Here is a 24,306-nt window from a genome sequence, read left to right as displayed (position 1 = left end):
GGTCTCCTGCATCTCATGTCCTGTGTGTGATCCACCCTCTCAGCCTTTTGCCAGTTGCAGCTGGGATGCAGTTTCCATCCCTTCAGTTCAAGATCTGCCTGGGTTTCTTAAACCTCCGATCACGTGCAGTCCAGCATGAGCCATTTGCAGAGCGTCCCAGCATGATATCCGCTAAAGCTTTCCTTCCTTGCAGCTGTATATCCACCCAACGTGGGGCACTTCCCAGCCCATCTCCAGGCATCCCTGCAGCCACCATCACCCTCCCTGCTGCTGCTCCCAGAGCTGAGCAGCGGGGAAGCAAGGGTGGCAGAGCCAGGAGCCCCTAGCACAGTGGGATGCCTGAAATTCCTGGTAGCATCCTCTGGCTGGGGGCCTGCTCTCTGTTAGTGCCTGGCTTCCATCCCAGCGCCTGCAGGGATACCAGCTGCAAGGAAGGCCCATTGGCCGGGCTGGAGGAACGTTTCCTTATTAGGCCTTGCCTGGCCGGCCCTGCTCAGGGGGCTACAAGCAGCCTGCAAGCTGGATTCTGCACCAAGAGCCTGCAGGTTGGTTTCTATGGCCTTCAGGGTGTGGGATGTCCTGCCCTTGCGGTCCCCTGGCTTTAAGCTCCATCCTCTTTTAGGGGGTATGACGGTTGCTCTCAAAGGCAAGAACGTTTCTAAATCTTGGTGCGTTTCACAGTTTCCCTTGCTGCTAGGGCACCTCTAAGCACTGCTTGCTGTTTCTAAAGTGGCAAACCCCTTGTTAGGACCCCGTCAGGCAATTCTAGGCTGCTGTCATCCACCCTGAGTTGATGGGGTACAGGACAGACCCAGTCCCTCATGTTTTAGGCTGTCTCAGTTCTGCCTCAGCTAAAACTCCGGGTGTCCAGGACACCAGAAACGGAAGCTGCTTCCTCTGTCTCTTGCCCAGGATATTTTGTGTGGGGGATGGCAGTGGCCTGGGGCCTGGGAAGCTTCAGAGCTGTTCTAGGCTCTGCCACTGATGGCGTGCCTTGGGCATGTTGCTTCATTTATGTGTCTCCTGCATTGCATCTGCTTTGGGGCAGGGATTGCAACTTGCTGCATGCCAGGGAGGCTCCAATCTCTGCAGGAACCTCTGGGTGTTACTGCAGCAAACAGTGATCCTCTTGGATTTGATTTCAGTGGTGCAATCCCAGTCAGACTCCTGAGGGTCAACCTTGATGTATGCATTCAGGACGATACTGGGAGGAGAACCCCCTTACCATCCCAGAATGGAGCTGGTGGTGTTTAAAGAGCTGGAGCCTTAATTTGCAGCTCAGCTAACCCTTAATCCATTGAGAACAGGCTGGTGCCAGACCTAGGGCAGGTCTGGCCACAAGGGGCTGCCTTGTCTGCACCATTTCTGTAATTCAAGGAGGCTTGAGGGTTGCTGCTGTGGAGGGTGTGTGGGACCTGGCAAAGGGCGGTGTCCTAGGTGGGAGACGGCTGCCCCTGGCAATGCGCAGGTGGCACGAAGGAGCTGCTGTCTGTCTGGAGACTTCTTTCCTCCCCAAAGCTCCAGAGCGGCTACGACTCAGACGAATGTTTTCCTTGCTGAACGCAACAGAGATCTGCGACTCAGCCAGCAACTGCAGGATACTTCAGGCTCCTGGTTTGTATGACCTTAGTTCCACTGGGAGTATCAGGTTAATACTAGGCCTTTCCTGTCTTGTGCTTCCGGCTCAAAGCAAGGATCGACTGCTCTTTGAAGACTGGGTGAGGACTTGGGCCGGGGTCTGGGCTCAGGTTCCAGCTCAGAGTGTCCACACCAGGTCCCTGGTGCTTTTTGAGAGAGGTACACTGCCCCTTGCAAGCTGGGGGCTCCCTATGGCTGTTGTTGGACCTGCTGTGTGGAGTCTTGAGAGGTTGTGATTGAGGGGGCCTCTCTGTAGACATGGACTTTAATTGTTGCTCCTTAGCCCCCATCTGAAAGTGCTTCCCCTGCTCTGCCTTCACCGTAGCCTGGCAGCTGTCCATAGCTGGGACTGTCCCTCCTCCAGTGCATGTGTAGCTCTTGGCATGGTATGGCTCTGGTCTCGTCGGCACCTTTATGGAGCTGCTGCAAGGAGACTGAGCCTCACTTCTGACCTGTTGGACTGCCTGGAGGAGGGAGGCGCGGGGGTGAGACCCAGCTGCCCCAGGTCAAGTCCCTCCTTTTGTTCCATAATCAAAGTATTTGTGGTCTCCTCTCCAAGGGAGAGGCTGCCTTTGGAGGATGAAGCCCTCCCTGCCTGGCGGAGGATGGTGCTAGGGTGCGTCTAGTTAGTACCTCATGATCCCCCATCCCACGGGGGCCTGACATGACCCAGGCCTCCAGCTGGAATCTGCTCTGGGCCTCAGGCTGTCCCGTCTGACCCAGACAAGCAGCTACCAAGCAAAATGGCTGGTTCCGGTGTTCTTTTCCCTAAGAAAAGCCTCCACAGAGCCAACAGTCCAGGGGCTTGCTGAAGAGCCCAGCCCATCCCTTCCAGTCGCCTCACAAGGGCTGGATTTGGGTTTCCCCCTCCCATGAAACTCTTCTTGCCCAGCAGCTCCCCTGGTGATGCCACCTGCCCAGAGACCCTTCAGGGTCTGAAGGTGGCATTGGAGGGCATTGAGCTCCCGAGGGAGGAAATCTGCCTGCTGCTTTTGGTGCCCGAGAATCTGTCCCCACCTCTGCAGTGCAGCTGCTTTGCCTGGAGATCGTCCATGATCCAAGCTGCAGGGCTAGGAGTCCAGGAGACAGGCAGATCCCACCACGCTGCTGCCAGCTGCCGGCACAGACACTCCACCCTCCAGTTCAGAGCAGCCTCCAGCCGCCCTGAGCTGTGCACAGCTGCTGCCTTCTCTTTTGAGACGGGGTTTTTTTGGGGGGTTTTTTTTCAGTCATGTCATATATGGCAACCCTCTGCTTCGCTAACCTCATGCTTGGAAGCCGTTCAATATAAACTTGGCAGCAGGGCCTTGGATGCTGGCCTCGCGCAAGCCTTTCATTACAGGAGGGGACTCCGTGTAGCCGGGGCTGGGTGGATGGGGTGAGCCTTTGGCTTTCAGGGCAGTTTCCCCAGGAGCTGGGTTTGTGCAAAGCCTTTTTGGCTTGTACAGGAGGGGACTAATTCGTGTTTCTCTTTCACTTGGCGGTGATTGAGCAGAGCATCTGAGATCACTCGGGAAGGGCAGAGAGAACCACTTCTCCCTCCATCAGAGGCTGGAGCAGATTAGCTTCTGGTTTGCATGGGCTAGTTCAGGACTCCTGGGTTCTCCTCTCCACTCTGAGAGTGGGGGAGGTCCAGCAGGGTGCAACCTTGGTGTGGGGGGAGCAGAAGTCAGGACTCCTGGGTCTCGGAGGGTAGCAGTGCCTGGGAGTGTGCTGCAGCAGGAGGCATGGGAGCAAGGTCTCCTGGGTTCTGGTTCTGCTGATGCCCCCAGGTAAATCAGTGCCCATCACCCTGTGTGCTAGGTGCTTTGAGTCCCTTAGACCAAAGCGGGCACAGCCACACAGCACGGCCCCCAGCCCCACTCAGGTCCCTGTTCCTCCCCCTCAAGGATGCCACAGGACAGAAGAGAAGGGCACAGTCTCCCCTGTAAGCAAAGTGCCTTCTTTGCCCCTTGTCCTGCAGAGTTCCCCAGAGGTGCCCCACCTGAGGACACAGCCCCATTGCGCATGGCCCTGTACATGCATGGGGCCTCTGTCTCAAAGAGCTTGAAGGCTGACTGGAAAAGACAGTCTGTGAGGGAGAGGAAGCACCTTGAACCCTGTGCCATTCAGTATAACAGGTGTGATCGCTGCCAAGAGCAGAGCTGCAAACACATGGGTTTTTGGTGATGAATCCTGAGGTGGCCAAAAGAGGAGTCAGAAGTAGCAGCTGTGGCACCTTGGCTCAAATCCTCAGTGGTATTTGGGGGCCTTTGCACTTTCCAGGTAGATTTTAGGCCCTTTTGGGTATTGAGTCAGGTTCTTCTGAGCAGGCTAGGGGCTGGTTGTGACATCTGCGCTCAGGAGCAGAGCTGGAGCCTGGAGTCTTGACCTCAGCCTAGCCAAAAAGCCTGCTCCTGTTGACCAGGGTTGTATCCTGGGTGTTCCCACTGCCTGGATCGCTAATGAGTCCAAGCAAAGAGTCTTTTCTCATGACCCTGTCCTGGCTGGTGTTGTCCCCCACTCCCCTACCATTGTTCCCTGAAGGTGCAGCAGGCTGTGGTACCCAGACAGCTCTCCCCTCCCAGTCTGACCCTCTCTGAGGATTGTCTGTGTCCGCACCGTGCAACAGGCCTGTTTCCCTTAAAAAGGCAGCCGGGAGTTTCTCAGCCTCTGGTTGGATCTCCTGTGGGACTGGGGAAAGCTGCAGCTCTTCATTATGAGCCTGCCAAGAGCTCCTCTGGGGACTGCGGCCGCATGGAGTAGCCGTGTCCTTGCAAGGCAAGGAGAGGTTAGAAAGGGGTTGCAAGCGGGTAACAGCAGCATGCTGTGCTATACAAACAGGCCTGTGGGGCGGGTGGAAACTGAACTGGTTGGGGTTAACCCTCTGTTGCAGGGAGCTACCTGCTGCTTTTTGTCAAAGACGCTCTCCAAGTGCTTTGCAAAGGGCATTCGGCAGCCTAATTCCCATTTTACAGACCGGGATGCTGAGGCCCAGAGAAGCAAAGGGACTTGGGCTTATCCAGCAAGACAGTTCTTGAATCCCCACCCAGTGTCTTGTCTGCTTCCCCTCTCACCGCAACAAAGCTGGTTCAGCCTCTAGCTTCTGGCTTCCCGAGGACCATTCAGCTTTTAGAGTATTGTGTGTTGGTAACTAGTTCACCCAGTGCCCTGATGGTGCACTGCTGTTCAGTTCACTCCCAGTTCCCTGGCACTGTTGTGTCCTGCAGCTACTGTGATTTTAAAAACCCCTGGTGGCTCACAAATAGCTTTTCCTCTGGCAGCTGAACTGGAGCCTGCTTTGAAAATTAATAGCAGGTGTCTGTATTTATACAGCCAATGCTAGTGGGACCAACTGGCATCTACTCCTGGGTGCCTGGCTTCTGTGTCATGCTCAGACTGATGGCCAGGCTGGGGGTGGATGGATGCAAGTGTTTTGTCCCCTTGTTCAGCCTGGAAGAAACCTAGGGGAAGTTTCTGCCTCCCCTGACAGCCTGGGTTACCTGCTGGGATCCTGTAGGGCATTTGCATGCAACCAACTCCCTGCTGTTGCCAGAGATTCAGGTATTGCTGGCTTTTGCCCCTTCCCAGTCTCTGCCAGTGGCACACAGTTTAGTTTGGCCTAGTTGCAGCCATTGGGATATCAGATGTCAGGGGGAATTTAGCAGGGGTTCAACCAGATTTGATCCTGGGGCGGTGAAGGTTCAAAATCCGCCAGGTCAACAGGGTTACAGTGTAGGGGCTTCATGGCCCTGGACCGGGGAAGAGTCCCAGCTCCCCCATGGGATATTCAGGGCTTGTGTTTAGGTCTGGGAGCTTGCATGACGCCAGGGTTACAAGTTGCAGTGTTCACATCGGTGGCTATTCAAAGCTATTCTGAACATGGCCCTGTTCCCTCATCTTCCTCTTCCAGTCAGCCCCAGGAAATGGTTGGGCCCATTCAGATGCCAACATGTATGCCATGCAGGCTGGCAGCCCCGTCCGTCCTGCTCCTTGCGAGAGGCCATGAAAACGAGGTGCCATTGCCAGGCATTCACAGTTAGTGCAGCGGGATGGGAATCTCCCTTTATGGCTGGGTCTCTTGGGTTCCGGGACTGGCCGCTCCAGGAAGGGACTAGATGTGATTTATCCCAGTCCTTGTTCAGTGTTTCCCTTGGGTGCTCAGGGTGGCTGTACAGCCCTGTAGCTCTCTTGGGAATCAGTTCCACTACTGAACCAACCTCTGCCATAAAGTTCTGCTCAGGAGCCGTCTCGGTTTCCCTCAATGCAAATGACATCTATGCCTACCTATCCTGTCCCCTGTGGGTGCTAAGACCTGTCGATCCCCATCTCCTGTCTACCAACTCTTTTCGTGTTTCACCGTGGTTATCAGATCACTCCTCCCATCTTCTCCAGCCCAGTTAATCCAAGTTCATCTGGCCTGGTCTCATGCATCAGGCTTCCTGGACTGCAGATCCATTTTGTTGCTTTGTATTTTAACATCTTCCCCTGGCGTCATGGGTGCAACAGCCATCCTTGCACACTTGTAGGAAATCTCTCCACATTGCAGCATAAATCTACTTCCTCATAAATGGTGTATTTAGTGTTTGGGAATGTGCACAGGGTCATCTGGGTTGTTACAGTTCTGTCAGGTCTGCTTGGGAGCTTCCTAGCTAGAGCAGGGAGAGAACTTGGATCATGCTTTAAGCTGCTACTATATTCTAATGGAGCCTATCCCTCTAATTTTTAACAGTATGTGCTCATGGCACACAGCTGAACTACCTTGATTGCATGCAGGAGTGGGCTGCAGGATTTATTAGCCAGCTCAGACCAACCCACTGTTAGAAGGAGACAGATGTGCGTTACTCCTTCTAAGTTTGGAGTCAGTTCTGAAGGTTGGGTATAGCATATGGGTAGGAGGCGTTGTGTCTGGTACCACACTGCTAATAGAAAGGGACAGGCTCATGTGTTCCTTATAAATCTATCTTAGGAAAGTCAACTTGTGGATGGGAAGAAAGATGAGCTGACTGTACAGCTCAAGTAATGTGGGAGCCAATCTTTACCAGCATGGAGGATGCTAACATGGCTTCTCGGTGCACGTGGTCCAGAGCCACTGTCAAGCCCACATCTGAGTGCTGTCATTGGGATGTGGGTTGGGTGAGTTGAATCTGGTAACAGTGCCAATGAATGACTCTTTGCACTTACACTTGCCTCTGATTATGACAACTTAGGCTTCTTAGCAGCATCCGCTGGAACCTTGCTGCTAGGTGGCTCCTAAGTTATGAGTATTGTCTGAATACGTGGTAAGGGAAAGTGATCTGATGAAGTGAGCTTCAGCTCATGAAAGTTTGGACTCGCTTGCTCACTCTCTCAATTTAGATGCATAGATCTAAGATCTGTGGACTTAAATCTATTTCAGTTAGTCTATAATGTGCAAATCTACCCTGCTTTTCTAGGGAAAAATGTTCCAGGAGAAACTGGACAAGAGCTATTGGTCTTATCAAGTGTTGCTGCCAACAGAGATTGACTGGACTTGCATTGCTCTTATCAAGTGTTGCTGCCAACTGGGATTGTGACTGGGTTTGTGTTATCATAGCATCTCAAACCATAGATCAAGGATCCACTGTGCTAACCTAGACCAAAAAGAGGGTGCTGGCCCCAGGTGATGGATGTTCTCGCTGTAACACAAGCAATGTCAGGTTGCAAGTGCAAAGTAATGCCAGGGAAGTGTTAGTGCCATGACGATCAGCTGCTAAAGCATATGTGCAGCTGAAAATGCTGCGAGGCTTTTGGTAGGCACCACAGTGAGGGGGAATTTCCAAGGAGGACAACACAGGTGCTTGGGGATTGTGTAACAAGTGGGCAGCCTGGGGCTGGTCTAAACATTGACCTGCCCACTTGTCTTTGAGCAAACCACTCTCCTGCCACACCTTTGTTATATGTTTATATGATGTTACCCAGGTGGGAGGCTGCCCATTTACCTGCCTGATGCTAAGGGCGTAACCCACGACTCCTATCTTCCCTTATTGCGGCTCATGTTTTGCAAATGTTTCTCCCTCCAGTGGCTCAGGCCCTGGGACCTGAGGCCCCCTGGAGCTTCACTCCAGCTTCTATATGCAGCCTCAGACCTCCACCACAGAGTCTGGGTGCCCCCCTGCCTGATGTGGGCCCTGCCTCAGTGCTCGCAGTGAGCCTGGGCTCCCTCCTGCCTTGATCTAACCCACCAGGGATGTGGGGCTGGGGTTAGAAGGCGTCCCGTACTCGCCTTTCACCAGCGGAGGGTAACTGGCTCACCCTTTCTAGGGAGCTACCCTGCCACAGGTAACTCCACCAGGCCATCCTTCCCCAGCAGGGTGCAGTTTTTTGCCATGCCCAGGACCATAGGGTCTCCTCCTTCCCCATAACCCCAGCCCTTACCACCAAAGTTGTTCCTTGAGCAGCAGCTCAGCCGGATGTTGTCTCTTCGGCTGCTACCTGAAAACTGCTGCTGGCTTTGCAATTCAGGGCCCAACCCTTAGAGCACAGCTGGGCCCTGCTCCCAATCGGGCATCCCTGCCTAATTGGCACTGCAGTCATCTGTGAGTTGTCCTGCTGCTGACTCCCAGGCCTCTGTAGATTGCTACAGAAAGGTCCTCCCATAAGCAAGAGAAGAGTGTACAAAGGGGTTTGGACCTTGGCTGATAAGAGCTGGGGGCCAACCTCAGTGCTGGAAAAATGTGGCTGGCTAGGGTGGGTACAGACCATGAGGGACCTTGTCAGTGCAGCTTGTGTTGGAGGCACCAGACAGGGAGTGGAGGCTGGTGGAGTGCGGCAACCTGGTAGAAGTCATAGAGAAATTGGACTGGAAGGGGCTGCCAGAGGTTATCTAGTCCAGCCTCCTGCCTGAGGCCGGGTTATGCCTATTCAAACCATCCTATGCAAATAGTCTGCTAGGAAAATGTTCTTTCCAGCAGTGTGCTGGGGCAAGAAAGCATTTACAAAGGCCAGAGGAAAGGCTATTGTTGTCTCACAGGCCTGGATCTGTGTTTTGGCTCTGTGAGCGAGTAGGAAAGGCCATGCCTTAGAAGTGAAATGCAGCAGAGACCTGGACCACTAGATGAGGGGTTACAGCAGGATAACAGTTCTACTAAGACTGCCTGACACAGCCCATGAAAAGGCTGCATCTGCACTTAAATGTTTGCTGGTTTAATTATGGCAAGAAAGCTGTACAGGCAAACTCCCCGTAAGCTATGGACTACGGGGGTTATTTATTTGTCATCCTGTGTAGTGGAGGGCATGGTCCTCTACCTGGGATCTCTTGAGCATATTTTACAGAGGCAAGACATTGGCTAATGTGGTCCCCCTGCTTTACTGATGGCAGGTTTGGGTGTGTTGTGTTGTGTCAGGTAACTTTAACTAAGAGTTGAGATTATGGATTTGTCTGGAATAGTATGGACAGGACTGATCCAGCCTCAGACTAGATGAACCTGGGAGCTCCCTTCCAGCCCCACTTCTGTATGATTCTGAGACGGCTTGTACTGTCCAAAGACCCCTTTTACTTAAACCAGTTGCGCAGGTGTAATAAACCATGTCAGTGAAAGGCCCTTTTTGCCAGCATAACTGTATGTAGGCTATTGCTGCTAACGCGAGTCAGCTAGAAGCAGAGGGAATGTCATGCAAGTGACAGTATGTAGACTGGGCATCTTAAAGATTGATATAACTTTACTAGACTTAACCTGCTTGAGCTGGATGTGTGTCTACTTCACACTAAGGATTTTGGGGGCTTGAAATTGGCTTTTGTTTCAGGACCATGTCTGTTGCCACAAAAATCCTCCCCGTTGGCCAGGTTTTGAGGCATTCGCACATGTTGTGCAGAAGTGACATTTTAGCTTTGCAGCTTAAACCTCCTCCTCGGAGTTCATCCTCGCTGAACGTGCTTTATCCACTGGCTCTGAACTGAGAGCAGATCATGCACATGCCATCTCCGTAGCGTGCAGAAGTATGCGGCACCTCTGGGCTATGACTTTTTTCCATCTAACTGAGTTCTGGGTGGGGTCAGGCAGCAGAACAGAGAGCACAAGCCAATGGCACGTACCCCCAGGCGCTCGAGTAGTATACAGGAGGAAGACATCTGACCCAAATGCAGGGGGGAAGGAGCGTTGCAGTGGGGGAGAGTGAAAGAAGCACATTGCGACTGGATGTTTAGCAAGACTACAACTGGTGGAAAAAATGCTATGACCCACAGTAGGTCCATTTGTCCCATGAGTGAGACAAGGGACCTGTGGAGAAAACTGTGCACCGTCAACAGTGAAGGACTAAGTTAGACTGGATCCTTGCATTCAGGGGCTGCGTTCATCCCTCATTTTTCAGTCCTTGCTTCTGCAAACTCAAGGTTCTTAACACATCTTTCCTTTTTTTGCAGCATATACGAACCTCCAGTTAGTCTCTGCTGGAAATGCACCAGCTCCAGGAAGGAAACCAGCCACATGCAGCACCTGTTTCTTTTTCAAGGGAAGTTGCAAAGGGTTCTGTCTTGCAAACCCCTTGGGGCAGCGATCTGCTCTCCAAGCATCCGTTTGGCACACGCGTTTCCAGCCCTGTGCAGTGACATTTTCTTGTTCTTTGCCTGCACACGCTGCTCTGCTGTGCTCGGGGCTCTAGGTGATTGCCGTACTGTATTGTGGATGTGGAATTAGGATGGCTCAGGGGTTCAAAGGATCCAGTTCGAGTGGCAGGAAGGATATTTTTGTTGTGCAAAAGATCTGTTAGCCATAGGACCAGATCCCCAATCCTCAGTGACTGATGCAAGATGTGTGCTCAGCTGGTTACTGTCCTGGTGACCTTATCGGGCGTAATCCAGCTTCTTGTGTGGTCACTGCCAACCGGAGGCAGATTGGGCCTATTTGTGTACCCAAAAGAGCTGCCAAGCGGAGAATCAGGTGCCATTCTGCTGCTATAAACCTGGATCCACTTCACTGGCCTCATGGGTGTGAATCTGGGGGAGGGGGGTCCAGGAGCTGGAAGCAGAGGTGGACAGGAAGGATTGACATGCATCGTGCTGTACCGCAGCCTGGTTAGCAAGAAAGATGCTACGGGTCAAATCCAGCTCAGTGGCACCAACACCAATCCCAAGGAGAGACTCTGAAGGCAGCAGCATTTTCCTGGGCTTGTGTGTGGCCCAGGGGACAAACTCAATTTTGAGTTAGCCCAGGGTAGAGACTCCATCCTGCTGTGAACTGAATAAGGCAGGCGGGGCCTTGGTTTGTTCAGTGAGGATTCTCAGTCTAGGATGAGGGTTTAAGTCGTCCCCTCTGGAATGACTCTGTTATACCAGAGAGGGCAAGATGTGGCTCTCGCCCCTCATTTAAATTGCCAAGTACGGTGCGTACCTGGGCCGGAGGGAAGCTACATACCGGTCATTTTTTTTCAATGAAACCCCCTCCATTTTCCTCGCGTGCCGTCTCCACTCTGAACTCCGCTGAACAGCACCCGCCCGCGGTGCAGCGGAGGTCCTGATGCCATTCTTGGTAGCTTTCTCTCCCCAGGAGTCGTAGGTGCCTTCACTTCCTTTTCAAATGCAGCTTATAAGGACTTGTGTCTTACTTGTTTATCCAAATGGAGCATAAAAGGAGTAGACTTGCCAGTGGGGTGTTGCCTCCTGAGTTATCCCTGCGCGCATTTTTTTTTCCCCTTGCAATAATTAACTGTTCTGGGTTCTGCAGCCAGTCCCAAGGTCAATATAATGAAATAAAACACCTTATATGGCCATATGGCGAACACACCATCAGTTAGCCTTTTTAGGGTCTCCGTTTAGAAAGGATCCGCCTCTGAGGTTTCACGGTCTCACTGGTATTTATACCAAAGGCACATCAGGGCTCGGTCCCAGAGGAAAGGAACTCTTGTACATTTGGTGAGTAGTACAGCCCATCTGTTCTGTCCGTGCACTGCTAAGTTCTGGAAGGAGAATGTACCATCTAGGGGCAACGCAGGAGTCCTGCAGCAGTCGTGTGGGATTGGTTGTGGGTTTGTTTTTTTTCCAGTCCAGTTGCTGTTAAGTCATAGGCTTGGGCTTCACCTGTGAATTGAAATTGCTCCCAGTGTGTGTCTGGTGGAGAGGTGGCTGGCTATAGGAAAGGAAGAGGGAGCTGGATGCTCTCTGTGCTCCATCTAAGCTCTGGGATGGAGGAGAGATGCTTCCCTCTGCCTGGCAAGCGCTGGGATTTCATGACGATGCTCAAAGCTGTCGGGTTTGGGTTCACTTAATGTTTGCTCCCATTGTTATTGCCCTGGTTTGGCGATGGGGAGGTGAATGCTGGTCTGTTACGTCCGCATGCGTGTGACTTGAACAGACTGATTAAAAGCCATTGTTATTGTGCCTGATCCCACCAGGTGCTGACTGCCCTTCACTGCACTGGCTTCCCTGAGGGTAAATGAATTTGGTGATAAGCAGGTGTGGAGCTGAGAGCGCATAGCGGATGAAAGCATACATGGGTGGGGGTGAAATAGGGGGAATAAACTCTTAGCTGGGGGAAAGGCATGTTTTTCATCTGACAGACACAGGCCATTGGAACTGATGGTTTCTTATTAGACACTTAACTGTTGTTACTAAAATACCTTCTTTTCCCTGCAAACTGACACAGATACAGCTTGGGATCAAGCTGTGCTCCTGGGAGTTTTTTTTTTTCCTGCTTCCCACCTCCAGGCTGGATTTGATTGCAGGAGCAGCATTTTGTTTGCCGATGGAAAGGGAAACAGGAGTGGCCTTGCTGCAACCAAGAACTGGGAGGATTATTTCCATTTTTGGGAAAGGCCGTGATGTAGCCTGGTGTTTATGTTTGCTCTGGCCCCGGCATGATTGCCTCACAGTCTGATTCATGCTTCACTGAGCTGGGAGCATCGGGCTGGAGGAAATGGGAGGAAGGGGATAGGCGGCAGTTTTTTTAGACAGCTGATAACTACCTTCATGCTTGTGCGGTCTCCAGAGTCAGTTCCTGCATCCTCCGGGGGGATTTAGTAGCTTGAAAAGGATGTTTAAGGCACAGAAAGGAACCTCAGAAATCTGGGTGCAGTTCTGATCTGGGTTGTGTTGGCTAAGTGCCATCAAAGCTAATGGGATGGCTCTAGATTATCACCAACATGCATGAGATGAGGAACCAGCTGTTTCTGGCATGCTTGGATGGGTCTTCATGCTGAGGCTGTCCAGGCAGGGATGGTGTGGGGAAGATGACAGCGAGCAGAGGCTTTGAGAACCAGGGGGATAAGACTTGACAATGGTTTTACTGCTGCTCTGGAGTCCCAGGGGCATTTATGGAGAGCAGCAAGGTTAAAAAGAGGACAAGAGACCAGATGTAGCTACAGTTGACCGCCCCAGGATGTGAATGGGGCCAAATTCTGAGGTAGATCACTGGGGTCAATCCAGGGAGTAACACTGGCTGGGGCACAAGGGCCTGAGCCTGGCTGCCTACCCCCAAATTACTTTGTTGGTAACTTAAATCCTTTGTGCCTTGCATAGAATAAGTCTCATACAGGAGCAGGCAGGCACAATCCATTAGCAGCCCCATGGATTCCCTTCCACCTTCTCTTGTTCTGCTGCAGTGACTTTTTGAGGTACAATATCTGGCTTATTCCAGGGTGTTGCATCCCTCTATCCTGGCCCCACCCAAGAGCAAACTGTCCCTGATTTTATTGGGAGCTTGGCTTAAGTAAGAATTGCAGTACTAACTATTAGTCTTTTTTTTTTTTTTTTTTTAAGCTTTTGTTTTACTCAGGCAAATATAGAAACAAAATTCCAGCACTGGAGTATTACACAGGAATTGCATGTGGTTGGAGTTATTCCATACTTACAAAGGAAATAATAATACATTGTGATGCTTAGACCTTTATCATCTTCAGAGTCTAAAATAGACTACCCCCAGAAGTGATGCCGGCAACTACTTTGGATACATTTTTAAGAAATACTTGGATGTGATCTTGTTGGGGTGATATGACCCCAGCTGACATCCTGCCCCTTGGGCAGGGGGCTGAACCTGATGATCTTGTGACATCCCTTCCAGCTTTAACATCTATGAAATCTGTGCTGTTGATATAAGGTTTATGTATGTTAACATTGGAACAATTTGGCTAGAGACACTGGCTTGGGGGCTGGTGAATATGGTTTATTATTACTTATTATTATTACCAAGTTCTCTGTGTTGGATTTGTGGAGCCTGGAGTCCATACTCATCTGTTAATGGGGATGAAAAGTGATTTTGCCTTTGTAGGTTCAACAGCAAAGCATCAGGGACCATGGCTGCAGCTCGTCTGATTTTGATTCTTAGGGTGTTACGGTCACAAGGGGCTGTTTGAGCATCTTGTATGTATGACATGGGCTTGAGAATGGCATCCAGCCTGTATAACTTAGCTAATGAAGCCCTCAAAAAGCTTCAAGAGGGGACATATCCCTGCTGACATTTCATTTGAGTTGCTCCCTGGGGCTGCTGCTGGGCTTGCAAAGGCAGATCTCTGCTGATATGAATGGATAGAGGTCCAGCAAAGCTAATCCTGTTTCCTCAAGCTCAGGGTCAGGTCCAGAGCTTTCCCCAGTCATAGATTTCTTTCCCTGGGGGCTACTCACCACCCTACCTGCTTTGTGACAAGCCATGACACTGACTGTCCCGTATGCCTGGCACTAACCAGACACACCTTCATTGAAGTCACTCCTAACCTGCAACACCTGCTTGCCAACTGGGTGCTGGCCGAAGCATCAGGAGACTTCAGCCTGCCATCTCCCCACTGGCCAAAGTGGAAGCCAGCTTAATCAGTCAGTCTACAGAGATCCAGATTCATGCTGTGATGCAGCTCTCCTGACTTCAGCCTATTCATCCTAATCTTGCAGCAGCCTAAGTGAGAGCCCAGATCTCACTTATTTTTGACCCTGGAGAGTTTTCTCCATTGCATGTGGTGCTGTGCCTCTGGCCAGGTGTCCTCCTTCCAAACTAGAAGACCGTGTTGCATCAGTTAGCAGAGGAGGGTCCTGTCTGCATCCTGGGCTCATCGCAAAAGATGCTGATGCCTGATAGTGTTGTTCTTCAAAGGTGTTATAGTAGCAGGAAACTGTGCTAGCACTGGTTAGCAAGCTGTGAAGAAGTGTAAGATGGGACAGGGGACTTCATTATAAAGGAGAGTCTGTCACCTGCAGATGCCTTTCCAAATGAGGTGCTGTAACCCAGGCTCATTTGATGGACATGATACTGGAATTGTTGGCCCACCTGATAAAGGAGGTCAGGATACATGATTGTAATGGCTCCTTCTGGCCTTCAAAAATCTGTAACACCCAGAGTTTAGCAGTATAGTGCAAGGCTGAGACTTTGCCAGGTAGATCTAACCAACATGCTGCCTTTGGCTCTTCCAGCTTATGAAGAGCAAAGGGCATGGCATGGCACAGGGGCACAGAAGCATCAGGTGCAGTGGAAAGCCACTTGGGTAAAGATTTGGGGTTGGAGAGGTGGCCACCAGAAGCTATGTGTGACTAGGGATAACACAAGCCTTTTACATGCACAGGGCTCAGTTCTGCAGATGACAGTAGTGCTCCTGGCATCAGCAGAGCTTCTGGATTCAGAGCAATGGAGGTTGTGTTTCTGTGCAGCGCTGTGCTGGGTCTAGGTTGTGCCCTGCCTGGCAGCTCTGCCCTGGCGCTTCTGCGGTTGGACAGGCCGGGTTTAGTCTGGTACCTGAGTACTTGGAGCAGCCTGGGTTCCTAATATTTTTCTGCTTCTCCTCCTCTAGGTGCTCTGACTCCCACCATCTCCCAGCACCATCATGTGTGAAGAGGAGACAACTGCTTTGGTCTGTGACAATGGCTCCGGGCTGTGCAAGGCTGGCTTTGCTGGCGATGATGCCCCACGCGCTGTCTTCCCATCCATTGTGGGCCGCCCACGGCACCAGGTGAGTATGAGGCATCTCCTGGGGTACTTCCAGGATGGCCAATGCATGTACTGGCCTTGAGAAGGTCTTGATGAAATAGCAAGGGCAGGTTGGACTGAGCTGTGGACTGCTCACAATCCTTAGCTTCTCCAGCCCTCTGCCTCATGGTACACCAATGAGACAGGCACTAGATACCTGACTTACCTAAGCCTGGGTTCAGAGGCTGATTTGGGACTGCCCTTCTTGAACCAGAACGCACCAGTGTCTGCTTATCATGGTGTCTGGCAAAGGCCTTTCTGTGGTCTTACAGCATTTGCTGAAGCAGCCTGCTGGACTTGGCATTACCACCTCCAGGGCCTAAGGGTTGGGTTAAACTGGAATTGCACTGAATTGGACTTGAGTCGCAGCTCCTAAAACGTCCCTGGGCTAGAGCAGGGGAATTTTCAGTGGTTGAAGTGAAGATCACAAACCAGGGTGGATCTAGGGGCATGGCACAGCTCTGTTGACTGCCATGGATTTAAGGAGGTAGAACTGAGACAACTGTCCCATCTCGTGGTCATCTCCAGGCTCTGCCAGCCTGCTGCAGGGTGATCTGCCCTGGCTACAGCCTGGAGGTAGGGTCTTACAGCCGAGAAGGAGTAAGACTGCAAGTGCCTTCCTAAGACAGTGATGTCCTGGGATTAGAAGGGCATTTTCATCCAGAAAGGCAGTAGAGACGGAGCAGCTGCCTGTGCCTCTTAAAGTTTATCTGCACAGTAATAGTATTTGGCGCTTACTGTCCTCAAATGCTGCACAGGCATTTGACTAATTAGTTCACGAAGTTCTTGGAAAGTCTCTCTCTCTTACTGTCCCCATTTTACAGGTGAGGGATAGACATAAAATGATGTTCACAGAGCTACACAGGAAGCAGTTGACCAAGAGCCTGCGCTCACAGGAGTGCTGCTATTAGACTCCGGTGGGGTGGGATTGAGTTCAGTGTCGGAGATGGGATTAGGATTAGTCCATTCCCAATGGCCAGTCCCATAGTTAGCCTGCTCAGTGGTGTGGCCTTGGACATCTGTCCCCATGAAGGGTGTTAAACGTGCCTTTTTACAGGTGCAGAAGGCATGAAGGTGGCTGGAGATGGCTGTTTTTTAGGGTCAAATATATCCCTGGTGTTAATCTGCTGCAGTTACAGGCTACATCAGCCCATGCAAGTGACCTCTTAGGTTTGATGCTGATCTGGATCATGACAGTATAAATCCAGAGCAGCTCTATAGGTTCACACTTGTCCTGACAGTGGGCCCAATTCTGATAGCACTTTGCCTCTTGGTGCATCTCCACTAGCGTGAGATCCAAGGCTAAGCTGCCCTTTGTGCTGGCAATGAGGTGCTCTGATTTCAAGCAGGAATAAACTCTGCAGAGGCAAATCATGGCATGATAGTGCCTTAATTTTTATATAGTCCCACTGGAGTGGAGCAGAGTTTAGGCCAGATCCCCTGAGCCAATGAGGATAACATCGGGATAAATCAGCGAGAGGTGTGTGGATTGACGGGTGTCCAAGCTAACAGGTGGTTTAATTTTTTTTTTTTCTCTGCCCCCTCCCCCCTGAAAACCTGTCCCTGAGGGGCTGATTTATCTCCTTCATATTTTATAGGGTGTGATGGTGGGTATGGGCCAAAAAGACAGCTACGTGGGAGACGAGGCTCAAAGCAAGAGAGGAATCCTTACTCTCAAGTACCCCATCGAACATGGAATCATCACCAACTGGGATGACATGGAAAAGGTAGGGCTGGCAGCTCTTGTTGCTCATTGGGCCCAGCTGGTATGATGACCTTGTCTCTGTTGGGTCTGATCTTTTCTCCTTATTTGGTTTTAATAACCATGTTCCTTCAGGGAGTGGAGGAGAGGGATGAACAAGTGGGTCATGGATAAGTGTGACTTTTTTTATCCATGGATAAAACACCAGCAAGCATGTTACAGGGGCCTTTCTGTGCCCAGCTGAGAGAGTATGAGTCCCTTATAGGTCCACTTAATGCAACTTGACTATTTAATACAGCCCATAGCAGCTCATGGTTTTAGCTTTATGTATGGGGGAGATCCTCGGTTCAGTCCTGCTGGTCACTTCGTTGAACCCTAATAGATAAGAACAGATTGACTTTTATTAGTAGATGTTTAGGATCGTGAATCCAAAAAAGATGGCAAAACTGGTAGGGAAATACATACTGCCTGAGCGAGGGACTAACATTAGAGGGATGGGGGTGAGGAGGGGAACACAACTAGGTTACAGGAGATACAGTGTTAGCCAACTAAGCCCGGGGAAGGGGAGGGAGGGGGTTTGCGATGCTGAGAGAAAGAAGATAGATATAGACAAACCCATTACAGTGGTCCGCTATGGTGGAGAAGTGGTTTGAAGAAAAGTGTCTCAGTCCATCGGGGGTCCTCTTTGGTTGAATATCTATATCTATATCTATCAATCAATCCTATGTCAGCCTTAGCCAATGCAGGTTTGGTCTCTTCAAAGTCAGATTATGGAGATGCTGCAGTGAAAGAAACTCTAGAATATCACTTTCAGGGCTTTGTCCAATTCTTTTTTTAATGCCCCATCAATGCAACTTTCACTTCTCCCTGGATGATTGTTTCCAGCCTCCCTGAACCTACTGAAGAAGGGTTTCCGGGTATGCTGCCAGTATTTCTCTGTTAATGGCCCCCCATATCTCCTAGTGTTACCCCTCCTAGGCACCCTGATCAACCCTTTCTTATCCCTTGTGGCTTGCCCATTTTGTAGGCAGTCACGTAAGAACATAAGAACTGCCATTTCTTGGGTCAGATGTTAGGTCTGCCTTGCCTGGTCTCCTGTCACACAGTGGCAGAGCACAGATGCTGAAAGGGATAGTGAGCTGGTCTGGCCAGGGATTTTTCCTCTGTTGCCTCTCACTTGCAGCCTCCCAGCCCTAGGAACTTCTGATTCAGAGGCCATGCCCCTCACTTCCACGCTCAATAGCTACTGATGCCACTTTCCTCCAAGAATTTGTCCAGTCCTTCCCTTTTTGAATCTAGCTAAACTATCAACTTCCACCACATCTGGTGACAATGAATACCACCCCTGAATTCCACGCTGGGTGAAAAAGAATTGCCTTGTGTTGGTGTTAAGCTTCCTACCTACTAGTTTCATTTTGTGACCCCTAGTTTTTTTTGAGGGGAGATATTCAATAATACATCCCTATTGACTTTCTCTTCACTATTTAGTATTTTGTAAACCCTTATGTCCCTCCTCAAGTGTCTTTTTCTTTCTAAACTGAATAGGCTTGGCCTCTTTAGTCTCTCTTCATTCAGAAGCCCCTCCCTACCATTGATGATCATTGTTATCCTTCTCTGGACCTTCTCTAGTTTTCCTAGTTTCTTTTTGCAGTGTGGGGACCAGAACTGAGCACTGTATTCAAAGTGTGGATGCCCATGGATTTATAAAGGAGCTTCACAATAGTTTCCATCTTGTTTGCTATTCGCTTCTTAATCATCCCTAATGTTGTTTGCCTTTTGATGGCTGCTGAGCATTGAGCTGATGGTTTTTAGCCAGCTGTTCACAATGACTCCCAGATCTTTCCTGTGTTGTAACAGCTAATGTAGAGCCCATTGCGTTCCTGTCTCTTCCACTGTAGCCCCAAAGTTGCATGTCAGCCCAGCTTCATGGACTCTGTCCTGATCTTTCCTTCTAAATCAAACCCTTTACTTTAATCTAAGATGCATTGAAGTGATGGACAAATTTAAAATCTGTGAATGTGCCATTTTACTCTGTCTCCTAGTGTTCCAGCTGTGTCTTAATTTTGGGGTGAAAGTGCTAATTGCAGCTCAGGCCTGTTTCTACTTCATGGTTTTGTTCTCGCTGTGCCTTTGCTTCATTTCCAGCTACCATTATGGCTGTATGGTTATGGGAAGGCTGCTGATTGCACTTGTGTTGTGATCTTCTGCTTGAAACCTTGGTTTTAGGCACTAGTGCAGGCTGTCCCTCAGCCCATCTACACCAAGAGTTTGCACTAAACTGCTCCTCCAGCACTGAGCCTAAGCTTGCTTGTTTTCTCTCGTCCAACCTAGATCTGGCACCACTCCTTTTACAACGAGCTACGAGTTGCTCCTGAGGAACACCCCACTCTCCTCACAGAGGCACCCCTGAACCCCAAGGCAAACCGTGAGAAGATGACCCAGGTAAAGCCTCTGTCCCAAAAGGTGGCCTACACCTGTGTCCTGTTAGAGCAGGGGTGGGCAGTTATTTGGGGCAGATGGCCACTTACTGAGTTTTGGCAAGCCAGCGAGGGCTGCATGATGGGCAGCCCAGGGAAGATGAATATTACTTTTCTAAATTTTTTAGGGGCCCCATGGGCTGGATAGAATGGTCTGGTGGGCCACATCTGGACCCCGGGCCGCATTTTGCCCACCCCCGTGTTTGAGACTGTCCCACAGTTTTACTGATGGAACAAGATTATCATGGGGCTGGAAATGCAAAGTGGGAATAGTGTCAGGAGACGCTCTTACTTTTTATGGGGCCACAGAAAAATCCTTAGTGCCCTGAGCTGTGAGGAACTAGATCCAAAGTCACTGTGCTCCATTTTAGCTGTCCAGTATCCAGTGATGCTGGTGCCATGGGTTCAAAAAATGGACCACAGTGGAGTAGGTAGTGAACACCACCTTGAGCCCTCTCTTTGTTGGAGAAGTATGGCTAAGTCACAGGAGGAGCTAGTCCCTCTGTAGAAAAAGATGTCCTTAGACCTTACTCTGAGATGTGTTGGGGGGGGCCATAGCCACATGAGAACAAGGAGGCCTATTTGCCTTGACAGTACAGCTCTGTGTAATGTGAGCAACACGTGCAGATGTTCTGCTTTGCAGCAGCCTTCCCTGGCTACCCAGCTTAGTCCAACCCTAGTTAATGGGACATAGGACTCAGTCCTGACATTCAGGCCTACAATGTTGGGGCCATCGGCATAGTTACCCAAGTAACTTCCCCAGTTGTTTCTCCCACAACTGGCACATCTGGCTTGTCAGCCTTCTTGTACATCAGTGCAGCACTTGCATTCCACAAGCCATAACATGCTGACACAGGCTTTTGAATTCCAATTCTTGGCAGATCATGTTTGAAACCTTCAATGTCCCTGCCATGTATGTTGCCATCCAAGCGGTGTTGTCTCTCTACGCCTCTGGCCGTACTACCGGTGAGTGCTTCTCCCTTCTTTTTATGCAGGGGCTTAGGACATAGTGACCTCAGCTTAATTTTGCAAGAGCCAGGAACCCACAGCTCAAATTCACAGGGAGCTGTATCTTCTTAAGACTATCTAAATCTACTAGCGGACTGGCATGCTTGCTGGTCTCAGTTGCACACCATGCGTCACAGAGTGAAAGCAGTTTATGCCGGTTTCTACCTATATGAGGCACGTGTGCTACCACAGTACCAGAGCACCTCACCCTCTTCCACCCCTTGGAGATGGGTGGTGCTATTATCCCTATGCAGATAGAGAACTGAGGCAAAAAAAGAATTGGCCTCAGTTACATTGGGAGTCTCTGTTGGAGCAGGACTGGAACGAAGATTTCCCTCATTCTGTGCAAGTGCCCTAAGCTCTAGACCATCCTTTTCCTATACAAAGCTCACTGTGTTGTGAGCTTATGTGGAAAAGACTATGTTTCTCTTTGCACACAGATGGTCAGACCAGCTCTGCAGCAGACCTGTCTGTGAATTGCATCTTTTTTTCCCTTGTCTCCAGGTATCGTTCTGGATTCTGGCGATGGTGTCACTCACAACGTGCCTATCTATGAAGGGTACGCTCTGCCCCACGCCATCATGCGTCTTGACCTGGCTGGTCGTGACCTGACAGACTACCTCATGAAGATCCTCACTGAGAGAGGCTATTCTTTTGTCACCACTGGTATTATCACTAGTTCTTACTCTCCTTGTGGTCTGGGTTCAGGAACCCATGGGAGACAGGCTCCTGGGACATTGTAAAGAGAAGATCTTAGTGTCTAGAAGGGCTGGGGCAGATCCTGATCACATAGCCAACACATGGGGACAGGGTGGGGTTGATCTCTGGTCAGATTGGTAGAGACACTAGAGGTTCTTCTGCCTTCCTCTGTAGCACAGAGCATGGTTCATTTCCCAAGATCATCTAGGCATATCTTACTCAACAAATTTTCTGCCAATGTGGGGTCCCAAAGCAGTGACAGCACTCTTTGTTTCCCTTGCTCTCTTCATGGGGTGCACTGTAATGTTTAAAGCCTTTCGTGTTTTGTACTGAAGATCCTACTTTTAAGATTTGATTAATGTCGGTCCCACTTGGCATGTGGCATGCCTCATGATGACAGTCCAGGCTAAATCACAGCCGGCTAGTTCAAAGGCTTCTCTCCTGTTTGGTGTTCCCCATCTGTGGCCCCTGGGCAGAGATGTGGGTGGCAAAGTTCACCATGGGAAGACATGTGGGTGGCATGTGAGTGGTAGAGTTCACCAGCTTGCTCCTGTCTCCCACAGCTGAACGAGAAATTGTGCGTGACATCAAGGAGAAGCTCTGCTATGTGGCCCTAGACTTTGAGAACGAGATGGCCACGGCTGCTTCCTCCTCCTCCCTGGAGAAGAGCTACGAGCTGCCCGATGGGCAGGTGATCACCATTGGCAACGAACGTTTCCGTTGCCCCGAAACCCTCTTCCAGCCCTCTTTCATTGGTGAGAGCCCAAACCTCCCCACCCCTTTTCACTTGCCCAGTGTGGGTCTGTCCACCACATACCTCTCGGATCTTGGTCCAGGTTGGAGGGTGTTGGCATCTGGGATTTGGTTCGGGTCTTCTAAATGTCTGAACTGATTCTTGTGGTGCACTGCACCACTCTAACTCCTAGGACAGGAAACTTGGGAAGACAAGAGTAGCTACCTTCCTTCCCCTTGCCTTCCTCTTGTTCTCCTCATGTGTTTCAAAATGGGACTGATGGGTAAACATTTCAGTCGTGTGTAGTACAGTGCAATTCAATGTTTTGTTTTCTTTTGTTAATGAGAATTAGAGGATGAGGAGGGCTGGAGTCTGCTTCCGGCATGGATGCAAGATAAATGTCATTGAACACTAAAAAAACAAACAAACCCAGAGCTTAACTACCAGACTTCAGTTGCAACATTTTTGTTTGGTGTTGCAGGATGTAGCTGTAGATGTACATTTGCACTACAGTAGCTCTTTTGAGCACGAGTCGCACTCCAGGATCTGGGCACTGGACAAATGTGCAGCAAAGAGACCAGTCTCAAAGAACTCACAGTCCATGTCAATTGAGTTTGCTGGTTGGATTTATATAAAGCACCAGGTCCCATAGTATCTATATGTGGGCCTCCATAAACAGTCCACCCCACCATTCAGATCTGTGCAGATGAATATTCAGGGTGCAGAGGAAGTAGATTTGTTTCAGCACCAGTTTCTCATGCAACCAGTGGAGAAGCTCCAATGGACATGGGTGGGAGCTGGATCCATCTTTAGAGGTGCCAGTGAACCGTTGTCAGAGTGTCACAGCACTGACCATGTGCCGTTTCCACCCCCATAGGCATGGAGTCTGCTGGAATTCACGAGACCACCTACAACTCCATCATGAAGTGTGACATCGACATCCGCAAGGACCTGTATGCCAACAATGTCCTTTCTGGGGGCACCACCATGTACCCTGGGATCGCGGACAGGATGCAGAAGGAAATCACAGCCTTGGCCCCCAGTACAATGAAGATTAAAGTATGTCTGGGTCCTTGGCTTGTTATTGAATGTGCTGGGCCTCTCTCTCCCACCACATACAGATATGTGTGGCCACCATCTCTAACATGATCCTGCAGTTAGTTCAGAAACCCTTTAGGAGTCCACTTATATCAGCTGGATTAAATCAAAATATCCATGTAGGTCCTTACATTTCACCTCGCCTACTGTTAATTTCATTAACTGAGCATGGTCTGCTGCCATGGCGGATCCTCTTTCAGTTACAAAGGAAGGGCTGACACTGCAAATCTTTCTTGCATCCCTTTCCTCCGTGTATTGAACATGGCCACAAACTGCTTAGTTTGGTTCAAACGTTTCCAACTCCATTAACCTCCTTGTTAAGACATCGGGGTAGATCTTTCAAAGGAAATCTAGGACTTTGAAGGGACTTGCTTATTGTTTGCATTGTGGCTGCATCTATGAGTCCTGGTCATGGGATCCCAGTGTGCTAGGCGTTGTACAAACACAGAACAAAAATACAGCCCTACCCCAAACAGCTCGTGTTCCTAAACCTCACAGGCATGTCTGAAACTCTCCCCTGTAGCTTATAAGGATTAGGAGGCAGTGGATATTGATTCCAGCCAGTGTATCCAAGAACAAAGGCTTGTTTGTTGCATGGGGTGCATTCCTGTGTGGGGCTGAGCATTGTGGAGCCTGATTTGAAGTAGATGGAAAAGCCCATATCCCAGTTTATTGGGAATTGAGGGTGCTTAGCATGTTGTATGGTCCATCCTGTCTGATCCTGCTTGCCTTGCCATCCATGCTGTGCTCCGTATCTGCGGTGGAGGCCTGCAGCCTCCTTTCACCTTGTAACCAGAGACCTTGTGTGCTTTTTCTGACAGATCATTGCTCCCCCTGAGCGCAAGTACTCTGTCTGGATTGGTGGCTCCATCCTGGCCTCCCTCTCCACCTTCCAGCAGATGTGGATCAGCAAACCGGAATACGACGAGGCCGGCCCCTCCATCGTCCACAGGAAGTGCTTCTAAGAACCCGGTGCTTGCCCTTTGGGACCCCCGGGCACTTCCCCCAGCTCCTTTTTCTCCTTTGGCAAACTCTTTCTAACCCTTCAAAATGCATTAAAACCTTTTCTCAAGC

The 24,306-nt window shown here is 50.3% G+C and overlaps 2 protein-coding genes across 3 annotated transcripts in view; both read left to right on the top strand.

Annotated features, from left to right (window-relative positions):
• Positions 1-15,459, top strand: part of STAMBP (STAM binding protein) — a 37,535-nt gene extending 22,076 nt beyond the window's left edge. The window contains exon 9 of the mRNA XM_025212812.1: positions 15,340-15,459. Coding sequence (XP_025068597.1) covers positions 15,340-15,348 — 9 coding nt within the window. The 3' untranslated portion in view covers positions 15,349-15,459. The remainder of the gene's footprint in view (positions 1-15,339) is intronic.
• Positions 525-24,306, top strand: ACTG2 (actin, gamma 2, smooth muscle, enteric). Of its 2 annotated transcripts, none has more exons than XM_025212813.1 (9): positions 525-545; positions 15,340-15,498; positions 17,114-17,242; positions 19,549-19,659; positions 20,576-20,660; positions 21,207-21,368; positions 21,965-22,156; positions 23,012-23,193; positions 24,054-24,306. In XM_025212813.1, exons 2-9 carry the CDS (start codon positions 15,373-15,375, stop codon positions 24,195-24,197), a joined length of 1,131 nt encoding a protein of 376 aa, XP_025068598.1. In that variant the 5' UTR covers positions 525-545; positions 15,340-15,372; the 3' UTR covers positions 24,198-24,306. The 2 variants fall into 2 exon arrangements, with proteins under 2 accessions (XP_025068598.1, XP_006031213.1); XM_006031151.3 differs by lacking the exon at positions 525-545 and adding an exon at positions 11,360-11,485.

Source organism: Alligator sinensis, unplaced genomic scaffold (assembly GCF_000455745.1).
Source record: "Alligator sinensis unplaced genomic scaffold, ASM45574v1 scaffold453_1, whole genome shotgun sequence".
Taxonomy (NCBI): domain Eukaryota; kingdom Metazoa; phylum Chordata; order Crocodylia; family Alligatoridae; genus Alligator; species Alligator sinensis.
Note: the sequence above shows the minus strand (reverse complement) of the source record. Positions and strands in the feature narration are given on the sequence as shown.

Excerpts from the sequence above, each read along its gene's own strand:
- ACTG2 (XM_025212813.1), top strand. The coding sequence starts at position 15,373 with ATGTGTGAAGAGGAGACAACTGCTTTGGTCTGTGACAATGGCTCCGGG. Across the intron at positions 22,157-23,011 it reads CTTCCAGCCCTCTTTCATTG|GCATGGAGTCTGCTGGAATT; the intron begins GTGAGAGCCCAA and ends CCACCCCCATAG. Across the intron at positions 23,194-24,053 it reads CCAGTACAATGAAGATTAAA|ATCATTGCTCCCCCTGAGCG; the intron begins GTATGTCTGGGT and ends TTTTTCTGACAG.